A 14,742-nucleotide genomic window follows, 5' to 3' on the forward strand; every position below is an offset into this window, starting at 1 on the left:
AGCAGCCACTGGGCCCGTTCCCAAGCAGCGCAGCAGTGAATCTCACGGGAATTTCTTTAGGTCGAAAACGCATATATCTTGCGGTTCTTATTTGAATTTATGTAGGCCAATATTTTATTTACTAGAAGCTCAACAGTGGAGTTTGTTTTAATTGAAGCCTTTTAAAAAATACGTATTGTTTTTGAAAGTAGGAAGAGCTAAGAATCTGAAATGACTAGTGAAGACAAACCGGGCAAACTTGGATGGATTTATGTTTAGGATTTATGTTTTTTTTAGTTCAGTTTGAGGACTTGAAAATGTTTAGCAAAACATGTTTACACACACGTGTGTTTATATGACATATGTAGTCAAGAAAAAGTATCTGGTAAGACTGTTAAGTCGTCCACACACTGCTGTAGTCAGTGCACACAACCTACTAAGCTGTCTGTCCTCTTTTTCCCTCTCCTGTGCCTGCCTTCATCCCATTATGCTATGACGCCAAAGTTAGTATGCAGTGAACTCTGAAGACTTGTGTGAATGATGCTCTTTAGTGCAGTGTTTATGAACATTATACCAGATGTAATGGCCATCAGGAATTCAGTGAGATGGATTAAGTTGCCAAACCATGTTTGAATAGTGGACTGAAAACTACAAACATATGACTAAAGAGAAACAAAACAAAAAATATCAAGGTTTCTGATTTAGATGGGAGGATGATTTCAAGGGTAGGAACGAGATGAGGCATCCTGAGGTTGGCTGATAACAGCTTTGGGACCAGCAGGTACTGGCCTGGAAAGACTAGAGTGGGTTTGTGCCCTGGCCGCATGTGTGACTCGGGAGGAGTTAAGAGCAGAGACTGTGGCAGGGCTGTGTTATGGGGTCCAGACTGGAGGAGGGCTACTTAGTTTAGGGTATCTTCTAAAAGGAAGAAATGACATTTTAGCTGCCTCTTAATGGGCTTAACGGAATGGGGGGGGGGAGTGCGGAGGAGGGGAGCAGGTGCTGCATTCCAAAGAGTACTCAGACTGACTGAAAAGCAAGGAGGAATAGCTTAGTTTAGTTCATCAGGGACCTTGCTTGCCTCATCCTGTTTTCAACAAATGAATGCTTGACTTCATTTATAATTTTTATAAAAATAATGGATCAGTAAAGAACCTGTTCTTTAGGAGCAGGGCGTATTAGCAGGCAGCGTTTAGGGTGAACAATGATAAAGCCCAAATTAAAACCAAAGCACTGGAGTGTTGTCAGAGAAAAAGTTATGGTGTTCTAGCAACATTTTGGAAATAAATAGAAGGAGTTTGGTAATTGATGGATATAGAAGGAGGGCAAAGGAGTGGTAGAGTCACTCTTAGGTATTTGGCTGAAAATATGAGATGGCCGCTGCCTTTGCTACACTGGGCATGTCAGTGGAGACCCCACGGGGTGGCAGAAAGGCAGAGAGAGCTTGAAGGGGATGGAAGGTGAGGTGCCTGTGGGACATGCACTGGGGGTGGGTAGCACAGCTTAGGTAGTGAACTGTTCTAGGGAATAGAGAGCCCTAAGGATTTGCCTATTTCTTTAGTAACCCAGCCCTCTGGCTTCACCAAGGGGCAGTCTGGACTAGGTCAGCAGATGTTTTGGGGGTATGGTTACTATTTGTTACTATGTTTTCTTTCCCTGAGTGGGTTTCTTTGAACAAGAGGCTAGAGATGTTTGTTCTGCAGTGAGGTTGCATGGCTCTGTTTCTGATGCCAAATTCCCCAGTTTGTTAGGGTGGATGTGATGGGCACAGGGGTGCGCCCTTTGGTCTTCACTGACCAACTGGTTGAGCTACAGTAAGTCTTTGCTATGCCTTTTCCTTCTTGGCCACAGTGTTACTTACTGGGTAATTGGTTTCAGTTCAGCCGTTACTGAAAAGGAGGTCGTGTTTGGGAAACTTGTCAACATTACTAAAGAAATGTTTTTACTTATAGGCTTTTCAACTCCACTGAAGTCTCTACATAGACTTAAAAGTGATCGGAAACCTCACTAAATTATATCTGCTGAGAAATAGAACATTTCCCTAGCAGTACTGTTCTCCGCAGGGGGCAGCTGGCATCCTGTGCTACGTGGGAGCCTATGTCTTCATCACGTATGACGACTACGACCACTTCTTTGAGGATGTGTACACTCTCATCCCCGCTGTGGTGATCATAGCGGTGGGCGCCCTCCTCTTCATTATTGGGCTCATAGGCTGCTGCGCCACCATCCGGGAAAGCCGCTGCGGACTTGCCACGGTAGGTTTGCCCTCTGCCAGCCACATGGGGTGGGAGATGGCGGGAGTATGCCGCTTGTGTGCTCACTAGAATTGGACGTGAAACTCCATGACGCTCATAATTGGGACAGAACTAGCACTTACCTCAGAACTAGTAATTATCTCAGGTGGTTATTGTTTATCAAGAGAATATTAACTTTTTTCATTTCTGTTTAATTTTTGACAATGCTTTCTTACAGTTTGTCATCATCCTACTCTTGGTCTTTGTCACAGAAGTTGTTGTAGTGGTTTTGGGATACGTTTACAGAGCAAAGGTATGTTGTTTACTGTAATTGATGTTTTGAAAGGTGGGCTGAGTTTTTGAGGTGAAGTAGAACAAGTTCATTTTGGCAGGGGAAATGTTTTCTTTTGCCTTCAGTTCAACCACGCTTTAAAAATCTAAAATTAATTGGAAATTATGTAGTCGGGTTTCAGTCTCATTTAGTATCACAGAATGTTAGTTCTTGTACTTTCCTTGTTGGTAGGTATTTAGTAAATTACCAGAGTTAGCGGCAAATGAGAAGTTGGTCAGCTTAGAAACATGTTCCAGTTTCCTCAGCCCATCATTTCCTTGAAAGAGATGGAAGTGTATGCTTTCTGATTTGTTTCAGAAGGACTAAGTTACGGATTTCATTTTCCACTGCCTCTTTAAAAAACATGCGTTGGTCCTGGATATGAGAAGAGAATGGTTGTGTGATCTGACCTCCCACTCCCTGAGCTGAGAGGCCCTGCCAGCTTGGGCACCACAGCACTGTTGCCATCACTCTCTCTTGCTCCTCTTTCGCCGTCATTTCCTCCTTTTGTCTTTCCCTTTTCTGTTTTGCCTGCTTTTGTTTTCCACCCAAGGTGCTATAGGGAACTAAACAGGCTGATTTAAGTTAATTTGGGTATAACTTTCAGAGTCATGATAAAGGCATAGTAACATTATTCTCATTGTAACTTGACAAGTTTAAGTCAAAGGCACGATAATGCCAATTTAATATTCTTATCACTGATAAGAGAGATTCCGGGCAGCTATATTAAAAACTGAATGCAGGGCCCTCCCTGGTGGTGCAAAGATTAGGACTTAGGCTGGTGGCAGCTGCTTTAGTGAGCATTCCATCCCTGGCCCCAGAGGTGATCTATATGGCACGGCAGACCTCTCCTGACCCGCCCGCTGCTCCCCTCAGCAGTGTACTTTGCCTGTTCTGCTCCCCACTCTGTCTCTGGTGAATCCTCTTACCTTCCCTGTGCCTCTGGCCTGTACCCTAATTCTGTATGCATGCATAAATAAATATCTTAATAAAAAAAACTGAATGCAATGGATTATACCTGTCCCTGTGATCTGGCTATCAATTTTACAGTTTCATCACATTACTGATATTATTGCCAAATAATGTCTGATTGCCTTAGAAGTGTTGGAAGAATACATGGGGCAAGTGAACTTTACTAAATGACACCTTGCTGCTTTAGCAACGGGCAGTAATAAAGTGATTATTTCCTATCACCTCACTCATTGTCAAGCTTTTTATAATAAAAAAAACTTTCCATAAGGTGCCACTTGTATTGCTGATTTTTTTTTATCTGATTACTTTTGTATATTTGACCAGTTCTAACCATTGAATAAGTAAAATAGAAAAGAATATTTGTATTTGTCCCAAAATGTTTGTAGAGTTTTTTTTTTAAAGTTGTTTTATTTTTACTTCCTCTGGGAAAAGAAAATAAGTAGATCTTCTGAGAACATCCTTAAAACATTTTTGAAAAGGAAGGCGATCCATTTATAATTCAAGAAATTTGTAATTTAAGATAGCTCCCGGCTCATGTATTATCTCCTTGAATTGCTCATCAGCCTGCCATCTCTCTGAATGCTTTTAATTGTGATTGATATAAGTTGTCTGAATTTTTACCTGAATTTATCTATATGATGGTAGGAAGAGGGGAAACATTTTTCTTGGTAAGAATTTCAGGGATACCTGGCAATTTTGCATACAAGTCATTGAGGTATTTAACTGGAGCTTTGACTAGTGTTACTTCAATCACTATTTTGGGGTGATAGAAATCTTTGTTTGGATTCAGGTGGAAAATGAGGTTGATCGCAGCATTCAAAAAGTGTATAAGACCTACAATGGAACCAACCCTGATGCCGCTAGCCGAGCTATTGATTATGTACAGAGACAGGTAAGATCTCTTCAGGTGAGTTTCTTTGTGAGGTTCTTTCTTGTTGTTGGTTCAACATTAAACTTACTATGTTACTGTGTAACTTAGCCTTGTGCCTTCACTGCCCTAGTTATGCTTTATGATTGTCTCCCTTGAAATGTTTTTTCTATCAATGCCTAGTTAAATCTAGATAAACAAAGTATCTGACTCTTTTCCTCAAAAAAATAATTATTCAGAGACATAATGGAAGAGGGGTGTGTATTATAAGAGAGGTGGGCGTCCAGATGGATGTTTAATGAGATGGGAGGCCTTCATATACCTTAAGAAAGCAAAACATTGTCATTAGAGGTAATACTGAACTCAGATACTTCACATGAAAGACATGAAGATTTTTCCTAGTTAGAAATTACCTCTGTGGGCAATGTGTTTCTCATACGAAGATTCTGAAGCCACTAGTCACAGGTGACTACTTAACTTAAAAATAAAAATTTGGCTCCTTAGTCACACTAGCCACTTTTTAAGTGCTCAGTGGTGGCGTGCGACTAGTGAGTACCAAATTGCACCTTTTTGTCATTGTAGAAAGTCCTGTGGGACATCGTAGAGTAGCTTAGAGTCCTGCACTGTCTGGGACTTTAAAGTTCACCAGAGGTGTGCATTCACGAGGAATCATGTCTCTGTTTCCTTCTCCACTAGCTTCACTGCTGTGGAATTCACAACTATTCAGACTGGGAAAATACAGACTGGTTCAAAGAAACCAAAAACCAGAGTGTCCCTCTTAGCTGCTGCAGAGAGACTGCCAGCAGCTGTAACGGAAGCCTGTCCCATCCCTCTGACCTCTATGCCGAGGTAAGTTCATTTTCTTGGCCAAGATTTGAATGTGGGCTGGTCACCGGTTTTTCTGTGAATTCTCTCCATCTGAAATTTCTCTTTTATCCTCTTTTACTCATATTTAATGATATTTTACTTTGCTGTAAATTATTTTTAAATGCATTGTCTTTTTTCCTTTTAGCTTCTGTCATTTCCATTTCTTCTAGTGAGTAGCAGTTAAGCCCTTGAGGCTTAACCTTTTAAAAAAGACTTCTAATGAAGGATGACTTGGTGTATTTCAGGGATGTGAGGCTCTAGTTGTGAAAAAGCTGCAAGAAATCATGATGCTTGTTATCTGGGCTGCCCTGGCATTTGCAGCTATTCAGGTAAGCACAAGGAGATAAGAAGTCTTGTCAGAGTACTGCTTCTCTGGTATCCACCAAATGGGCTTACTCACTAAGCATAGTTAATCTTTGTGTATATATAAAACCTGTATTGACTGATAGACCTAGCCACCCACCATCTTCCTTTCCTTTCTCTAGACCTAGATCCAGGATAGTCCCCCAAAACCAGAGATCTGGATGGGGGACCGATGTGTTGAGGGGATTATTTTGTCTTTGTAGGCTTCTTTATTGTTTTTTTTTTTTTTTAGGTAGACAGCTATCATGTAATCTGTGATGTGCCTTGGCACATCTAAAAGTGTAACATGTCACTGTGAGTAGCTGAGGGGAACTTGTTATTCTAGCTGTTAACAGTGAAAACAGTCTCTTCCCCACTAATAATGCATTCAAGCTGCTGGTAATTGCTGAATTACCTTCCCTCCCAGACAGATGGCTGTATTTCTGCCTGAAACAACGACTGCATTCCTGGTTTCTCTGGAATATATAGTATATCTTAGGAATTCTTTTAAAAGACTATCTCAGAGTAGTCAAACTATTTAACTGAAAATCCTTTGCATTGATTCTATTCTCAAAGCAGTTTTTTAGTTTTTCTTGAAATATGTTTTAGGTCTATGGTCATTTAAGAAAGTCCACTTATATTTTAGTTGTTAGATAAAACTAATGTAATTACTAGTTTAAATGTAAGTTGTTTGGGTAGCCTGCTGTGTGTTTGAACAGAAGCTAGGCATTTAATGGAAAGTGCCTTTTAGAATGGGAGACGGGAACTTGTTTACTTTGCTGGTATTCAAACAGTCCTGAGATGACTCATTAAAAAGTCTGGCTCACTATTTGCTGTGGTCTCTGCCCACCTACAAATTTATATGGCCCAGCATAGCAGTAATCTGATCAGTAGGGATGTGTTTCATATTTTGATTGTGCAAACACATTTGTTTAGATAAAAACAACAAATCATGAGGGAGGTCTCTGTTCCCAAGCAAGATCCTGATGTGTGTGTGTTCTTAATGATCTCATGCGGTGATAAAGCAGTGGCAGGAAGCCTGGGACCTCTCTGGTGCTTGTGGTCACAAAATAATGCAAAATGTATTTAGGAGATGACAACAGCCACCACTTTTGTCATGTCCCCCAGATATTTCTAAGGAAGTATTTTTCAGTGAGGGCTCATGAATCTTGTAACCAGTCTCCTACAGTTGAAAGTATGTCTTTTCCTATGTTTTATACTTGAATCATCCTAACATAAGTAAAAGCTAATAAAGATTTGATATTTTCAGTTCAGTATTATTATTTCAGTGATTCAAGCTATCATATACTCAAAACCTAATAATCTTGAAATTTAAAAAACTTTGATTTTAAGGGAAAGAAATCCATTTGAAATGAAAGCTTTCCCTAGTATGCTTTCTTCATTTTAAACATACCTATAAATGTTCAAAACTTTTGATAGTTAAAATCTGATGTAGGTTGAGGCCTGGGCTGTACGTAGCCTGGGATGAGCAAAGGCAGCGATATAGCTCAAAGACCAGTGAGCGCTTGTTCTTGTTCATCCATAGACTTAGAGCTCACAGGTTGCTTGGGGGTTTGTGGGGATCAAAACTGTGGTGATCATTGTCTTCTTTGATTTTGCTTGTGATTTGCTTGTGATTTGAACCAGCTTTTAAGCTACATTTCAGTGGAGTTCTAAAGGCATAAAGGTAAATCATAAAAAAATTTTCTTATGAACTTAATTTACCAATAAAAGACTGTAATTCAGGTGTTAACTATCTGGGGGCTGAGTCTAGCCTGTCACCTCTGTGTGCGCCACTGCTTAGTTGTTCAGTGGCAGAGGTGAGCAAGTCCATCAGAGACCCAGTTTGTCTCTTGGATCTCAGAGCCTAAAGTATTTACTGTACTTCCCTTTAAGAAAATGGTCAAGGAAGGAAAACTGAAAAAAAAAAAAATACTAGTTATTATAATGAGATTTTTAAATAAGAAAAGAAGCTTTAAAAATTTTCCCACCGAGGGCCTTTCTGGTGGCACAGGGGTTAAGTTTCAGCACTATCAAACTATAGGCTTCGGATCCCTAGCCTGGGAGCTAACCCTCAAGGTGGCACAGACCTCCTGTTTTGCCCACTGCTCCCTCAGCAGTGTATTTTAGTTAATCTGCTTATTCTGCCCTCCCACTCTGGTAAATCTTCACACTCCACAACTCTGGACTATACCTAGCATAAATAAATAAAATAAATCTTTTTAAAAGTTTTTGCCACACCCCTCATTAGCTTCTTTTTTTTTTTTTTTTTTTTAAGATTGTATTTTTTTCTGCATGCAAGAACTTGGGTAAGGCCAGAGGTGCAGGAGGTGAGAGGATTCACCAGAGACAGAGTGGTGAGCAGAACAAGCAGATCTAGTGAAATGCACTGCTGAGGGGAGCGACGGGTGGGTCAGGAGAGGCCTTCTGCACCACGTGTGTCACCTCCCTGGCCAGGGACGGAGCTCCTGATGCAGTGGCTGCTGATAGCTTCATAGTGCTGCGCTTCAACCTGTTGTGCCACCAGGGAGGCCCCCCTTCTTAGCTTATGAAACAAGATATTTCACTTCTTTGAACATAACTAACCTCATAAGTTAGAAAATGATTGATTTTGAATTTTATTTTATGCTTGCCAAGCTTATTAGATTCTGCTGTGAGGAAGGCAATATGGGATAAGTAGGAATTGGCAGAATCTCACAAGGTTGGCATGTCCTCAGGATGGAGCTGTCAGAAGCAGACATTGCATGCCCAAGGCCATGTTGCTCTTTTCTGGTCAGACTGCCAACTGTGCTGTAAGTTAAGACTTTCCTTCCTATGGCTACTTGACTACCAGATATTCATTAAAATGTGAGTTAAAATGTTTAAGTAACACTTTGGATTTATTCCGAATAGGGATTAAAATCCAGTGGTTTGATTTTGACACTCTTATAGTCCAGATAATTCTTCCTTCAAAAATTACACCAGTGATTTCTTGGGAAACTGATTATTGAGTGGCTAAGATTAACTTTGTTAATTTGGGGAAAATAAATGCTAATTGAATTTTTGAAAGATTTATTTTTTATTGAAAGTACTTGATAGAAATTTTTTTCAGATGATATAAATTTAGGAAAAGGTTACCTTTCTTGGTCTTCACTCCACTTTTCATGTCCCCCCTGCAGAGGTACCACTGTTACCAGTTACCTCTGTTTTCTTCCAGAAGTAGTTTGTAGTTGTACACACACACTTTTTTTTTTAAAGATTTATTTATTTATGCATACAAGACTGGGGTATAGGCCAGAGGTGTGGGGCTGAGAGGATCACCAGAGACAGGGTGGGGAGCAGAACAGGCAGATCCACTGAAGCATACTGCTGAGGGGAGCAGTGCGGGGAGACAGGAGAGGTCTGCCACACTATGTGGGTCAACCTGGCTGGGGATCAGACTGGTGCTGCAGTGACTGAGGATAGCTTCATAGTGCTCACTTCAACCCCTGAACCACCAGGGAGGCCCCTTACAAGCACATTTTTAAAATGCAAATAGAAGCTTCTATGATGCAATTTTGTGCTTTGCTGTTTGTAAAAATTGAAGTAATCAGATACTTGCTTGCAGTTTTAAGAAATAATACAGACAGCCCTTGTATGCTTTGCCCAGTTTCTGTCAGTGGTAACATTTTGCAAAACTGAAGTGTGTCATAACAAGGTTTTGGCTTTGGTACAACCTACCAAATTTGTTCAGGTTTTTCATTTCTGTGTGTACATAATTCAGTTCTACACAGTGTTGGGACGTGAATCCACCACCATGTGACGATGCTATACAGCTCCACAAAGATCCCACCTGGTACCGTACCCACCTACCCCCCTCTTTTTTGTGTCTCCTCCCACCACGGGCCAGCAACCACCAATCTGTCCTCCATTTCTAAAGTGTTGTTTCAAAAGATGTACATGGAATCAGAAGAGTTCTAACCTTTTGTACGTGGCTTCTAAAAAACAAATTAGTATCTTCTCTGTGGCTCTGCATTCTGTTTTGAGGGCCCACTTTATAACTTATCTACACTAGTGGCCATTTGTCTAATTTTTGTTGTTACAGAAAGGCAAGTGGTGACTGTCTTGTATAGTTGTGTGCAGTGTATAGAGCAAATCTGTAGACATGGAGTGGAGCGGTATATACATGAAATGACCTTTTGACATAGATTTTGAAGTTTTTCACAGAAATGGGTATTTCCAGTGTGCCTTTCCAATAATCTTGTATAGCCGTACCTGCTTCTCCATAATGGCACCCACATAGTGTATCCGGACATTTCAATTCTTGACAGATTTTCTTTAATTGTCACTTGCCTCTGTGTTTAGCTAATCATATTTTGCAGTTGTTGAGAGTTATATTTGGACTAAGTGCAGATTAGTCCTTGTGACTTGAACATTGCAAGAGACATTTCATTGCAAGAAATAATAATTGGAGCTAAAATATTTGTATAGTATTTCCATGTCTGTTACTGGGAAATTTCAGTAATCGATAAAATGTTCAGTATAGAATAGTTTTGGAAATGGGCCTGTGTTACTTAGTGATGATGTTTATACAATAAAAAGCTATTATGTAGAACTTAATGTACTTAAACAGACTCATTCCCAATTCTAAGCTTATCAAGCTTATTTAATTGTTTTTAAGTCATTACAAGTTGACTTAATTGAAGTAAGTCAGGAAAGAAATACTTACTTGAGACCTAATTTTGAGAATGCTGACTCCTACAGTAGAAGTTAACCAGCTGAAAGGAATGTGAGGAGGTGGGGATAGAAAGAGAATTTTTTTGCCAGCAAGTTAGTAATTTCTGAGCTTAGCATTTTTATTGCTCAATTTAACATTGCCTGGGAACATAATTGTGTTTGATTTTATAACTGTTCTAAAAGTGTTTTGATGTACAGTAAATGGAAATGTATTTCTTTAGGAATTAGATACTAAACATGTCTAGAACTGGCTTTAGTAAACTTTCAACAATACTAGAATGTCTTAAAGGTGCTTTTAGCAAGCTCTCAGTAGAGTGATTAATATAATGAAAGTGACAGACTCAAGGAGCAAGTATGTATCCTGAACTAATAGAATATAGGCTAATTGAGGGCAGAAATTGAAGTGTGTGACTTTATGCCATAGAGAATTTAGACTGAGAACATCCTTATTCTGTGCATGTCTCATTAGTAGTTAATCTTCCACTTCAAACTTTGAGGCTCTGTTTATGAGTCTGGTACATTCTGTTGAAATTAGATTGACCCCATATATACAGAGGGCTCTGCCTTTTAAAATCAAACATCCATGACCTTTCACTGGTGATGAAATGTTGGAACAGCAAATTAACTTACTCCTGTATAGCTCTTTGGTTACTGTTTATATTTTGTAAAAAGCCAGGTCAGAAACTCTGGATTCATTTTCTTTTTAATCTAGCTCAGTCCTTTTGCTTATCCAAAATAACATGGCATCACTTTATTACTGTTCCAGTGTGCTTCCAAGGAAGGATTAAGGCTTATTAAAATGAAACAATGAAGGGAGAATGACCTTTTACAAGTAGTGTGTAATACCACAGAGCCAAACCTGGATTTCAAATAACAAATGGTTCTGAAGGAAACAAAAAGTTTCAAACTACATTTTCTGGCATCAGGAGTGGTTTTCCACCATGGGGTGTTTGAGCTAACTGCTCATGTACTAAACATTGTTGATTGTTACAAGACCTAGCTCCCCCAAATTAAGATGCTAGAAAAGGCCACCGTTAAATTTTCTCCTCATACATAGTCTTGATCATCCCACTTCCCAGACCTTTGCTGTCCAGTATGGTATCCACTGGCCACATCAGTTGACATTAGTTGATATGAAATAAAAACAGTCCTCGTTCCACGAGATGCCCTGTCGCCACCTGCGCCTGGTGGCTGTGTGTCTGGCAGCTCAGATGCAGAACCATCGTTGCAGACAGCCCTTCGTCTGGCATTACTCTAGGAGGAGTGTGGGCGTGGCAGCAGGGGTGCCCTGATTCTCCACAGGCTTCCCAGGTTATTCCTAGGTATGAGGCAGAGAAGACAAAATTTGGTACTTAGAAGATGCCTCAGAAGATAAAGTATTCTCCAGAAATTCTTTGATGCTGTTGGCACTGCTTTTTGAGGCTTTGAGGTGGTGGTACTTTAAAACAGCTCCATTACTAGGAGGGTCTCCAGCCTTTTCATTTGGTTGCTGTTTTCTCCCTACAGCTGCTGGGCATGCTGTGCGCGTGCATCGTGTTGTGCAGAAGGAGTAGAGACCCTGCCTACGAGCTCCTCATCACTGGTGGGACCTACGCGTAGCAGGCCGCTCCAGCCTGAGCTTGCGGCTTGTTCTGGTTTGGAAGGTGAACGGAGCGGCTCCGCTGCTGTGGCCTCCTGAGCTCGTTTACGCAAAGCACATGTGCACCAGCGTTGGCTGGAGCGGCCTGGCTCCTCACATGCCCATCTCTTAACTTGCCTGCCCATGACTTTCTTTGCCCCCTATTCTAGCTGACTCTCCATGTCCCTAAGTTGTTAAGTACGGCGGTAAATGCTCAAATTCCAGAACCGTTCTCGAGTTGTGTAGTGTGGTAGAATTAAAGGAGGACGTAGCCTGCTTCTGTTACCTCCAAGCCAGAAAAGGATTGCTGCTGAAGTATCACTGGTCTCTTCAGTCCTCACAGTGGAGAACTCTTGGCCAAAGTTTTTGAGGGGAGGGGAAGAAGCCAGCTGTCTGGGCGATACCAGATGGTGCCCCTCATCAGTGTCCTTTAAAAAATACATGCTGTAGTTCAATAAGATAGCAACTGTACAAATGGCTAAAATAGATTCTAGAACTGTACATTGTGTATCTTGGTTCATCCTCGAAACTAGACTGATCTTTGAAACTGGTGGTTTTTAATCAAAGCAGGCTTTATAGGAGGAATATAATGTATGCACTACTGTTTTAAAACAATTAGTGTGAGCGCGTGCGTGCTTTCCTGTGATTGAGCCCATTCACTGTCAGTCTAAACTCGTTAGAAATAATGTACCCATGTAGACTAGCGAACTAGTGTGTAGATGGGATCTCAGCTGTAAATAGAAAACTCTAATTCAATAAACTGTGTATCACCCCTCCATGTGTAGTTTTTAATCATCTGGGAACATTTTGATTCCAGCATAGCGGAACATTTTCAGTGTTGTGCTCTCTGCAGTTGATCGTGATTTGCATGTGTTTTAACTGTTTCTGTTGTTGCCAAGTTTATCAAGGCCTTGGTATTCAAAACACCACAGATGTCCAGTACATCCTGCAAATACAGAGCCAGGGACACCGTGGCAGTGACACAGCCCTTCTCTTGGAGCGGGTGTCCTCGTGTCGGAGACAGCAAGCAGACGTCTCCACGTGGCAGCGCCCATGAGTGGGAGCACAGGAGGCGCCTGGAGAGGGGCCTGCCGGATGGTCAGGGGCGCCGCGTGCAGGCAGCTGCAGGCAGCTACAGGCAGTTCTTTGGGCCCCAGGCACGGAATACAAAACTGGGAAAGTGAATGAAGCAGCACAGTCCAGACTTGACATGAAGGAGGCACCACGAGTGACCTTGGTGGCGACCCACCCCGGCTGTTGCTGTGACTGCAGCAGGGTCGGTGGGGGAGGGGTGGTGAGGCCCAGGAAAATGCTGAAGATGAAGGAGTAGGGCACCAAGCAAAAGGGTGGGCTCTGGGAGCTGGAGGGGCGAGGAGGTATGAAGGCGGGCTTTATTCCTTGATTGGATGTCAGGAGACAGACAGGGAGAGGAAGGGAAAGGATCCGGGGTGAGCCCCAGGTTCAGTCAACAGAAAAGTATGAGTCACACAAAGATAAGGGAGCGAGCAAGCCAGGACCACTTTCGGTCACTTGCTTTCATGTTCATCTGTGGCTGTCAGTGTGAGCTACCTGAATAGCTGCCAGCCGGTCCCGCCTGACGACAGACAGGTGAGGTGTGGACGGGGGGCAGGGGAGCTGACACCGTCTCCTGCTTACAGAGTAGACGTTCACTCTGTAAGTTCGCTCTGTCCGCTGGCGTGTCCTACCTCCCGCCCTGCCTATTGCATTGTGGGCCTGTGTCCTTTGGCTTGTCCTGGGACCTTTCACTGCACCCTCTGAGCCCCAGCTCATCTTTGCCCTGCTGTGGCTTCCCTGCTTGGAACTGAGCTGAGTGATACTGACTGAACTTAGGTGCCTCCACTACCCATTTTGCGTCACAGACCTGAGCCCCTAGAGAAGGAAATTGCTTTGGAAAAATGCCCCAATCAGAAACCTGCTCCTTGCACTTGCCGGGGAGGTTCATACCATACCCGCCTCCTTAACTCATTCCCCTCTGCTTGCCTCATGAGAGAGCAGCTTCCTTCCCTGTGCTCTGTTAGCTGGACCCCAACTGGCCATGTCAGCTGTAAAACTGGAAAGAAGAGGGCGTGGGGCACATGAACCGAGTGAATCGTGCTAGCTTCTGCCAACTTTTAAATTGAGTTGAATTCTTGGCAAGTCCTGCAAGTGACTTTTTCTCTCAGCCTGGGAGCCCTGGGTGGGGAATCTAGGTGGGCAGGGGCCACAGGGTTTCAATTCCATGAACTGCTTCGTGTGTCCAGGTTCCCATGCTATATGAGGCAGCGCCCACGAGCCCTGTGCTGTCTTCAGAGAGCCCAAGAGCCATGGTTACATTTGAGGTCAGACAGTGAGCACGCCATGGTGCGGGGTGTCTCAGCTTTGTCTGCATGCTGGCGTCTGGACACCTGCACATGTGGCTCAGAGGTGGCTGGTGTTTCCAGGGGGTGTGGGGCCCAGAACCACTGCTGTAGTAGCCTCTTTACAAAGTGGATTTGATTTGGGATCATTTCAAATATGCAGAAAATTGCAAGAATAAGCACTGCACGTACAAGCCCAAGTATTGGATTCACTCTTACTGATGGAGGAAGGAACGCAGGGGAGGCATCACAAGACTGAGTCGCACAAAGGGGCAGATAGAAGGGGTTAGTGCAGCAACTGACAGCCATAACATCAAGGTCCTCGGGCACCAGAACCCAATGTCCAGGATTTTCAGATGCCTGGATGTCTCCAAGAGGTCCCAGCAGGTAACAGACTGTTGGGGCGGTGATTGAAGCTCAGACCCAAAAGATGAAAGATAAGGACATGGAGACGAAGCTCATCAGGAAATCTCGGGTCC

The 14,742-nt window shown here is 42.5% G+C and overlaps 1 protein-coding gene across 1 annotated transcript; it reads left to right on the forward strand.

Annotated features, from left to right (window-relative positions):
• The first annotated feature begins 715 nt into the window (after positions 1–715).
• On the forward strand, positions 716–12,684 carry TSPAN3 (tetraspanin 3). The gene is made up of 7 exons (XM_012728550.1): positions 716–730; positions 2,025–2,234; positions 2,452–2,526; positions 4,307–4,408; positions 5,081–5,233; positions 5,497–5,580; positions 11,795–12,684. Exons 1-7 carry the CDS (start codon positions 716–718, stop codon positions 11,885–11,887), a joined length of 732 nt encoding a protein of 243 aa, XP_012584004.1. The 3' UTR covers positions 11,888–12,684.
• The last annotated feature ends 2,058 nt before the right edge of the window (positions 12,685–14,742 follow it).

Source organism: Condylura cristata, unplaced genomic scaffold (assembly GCF_000260355.1).
Source record: "Condylura cristata isolate star-nosed mole 26May11 unplaced genomic scaffold, ConCri1.0 scaffold00023, whole genome shotgun sequence".
In the NCBI taxonomy this organism is placed as follows: Eukaryota; Metazoa; Chordata; class Mammalia; order Eulipotyphla; family Talpidae; genus Condylura; species Condylura cristata.

Coding starts and splice junctions, on each gene's coding strand:
- TSPAN3 (XM_012728550.1), top strand. Junction 2,235..2,451: donor GCCGCTGCGGACTTGCCACG/GTAGGTTTGCCC, acceptor GCTTTCTTACAG/TTTGTCATCATCCTACTCTT. Junction 5,234..5,496: donor CCTCTGACCTCTATGCCGAG/GTAAGTTCATTT, acceptor GGTGTATTTCAG/GGATGTGAGGCTCTAGTTGT.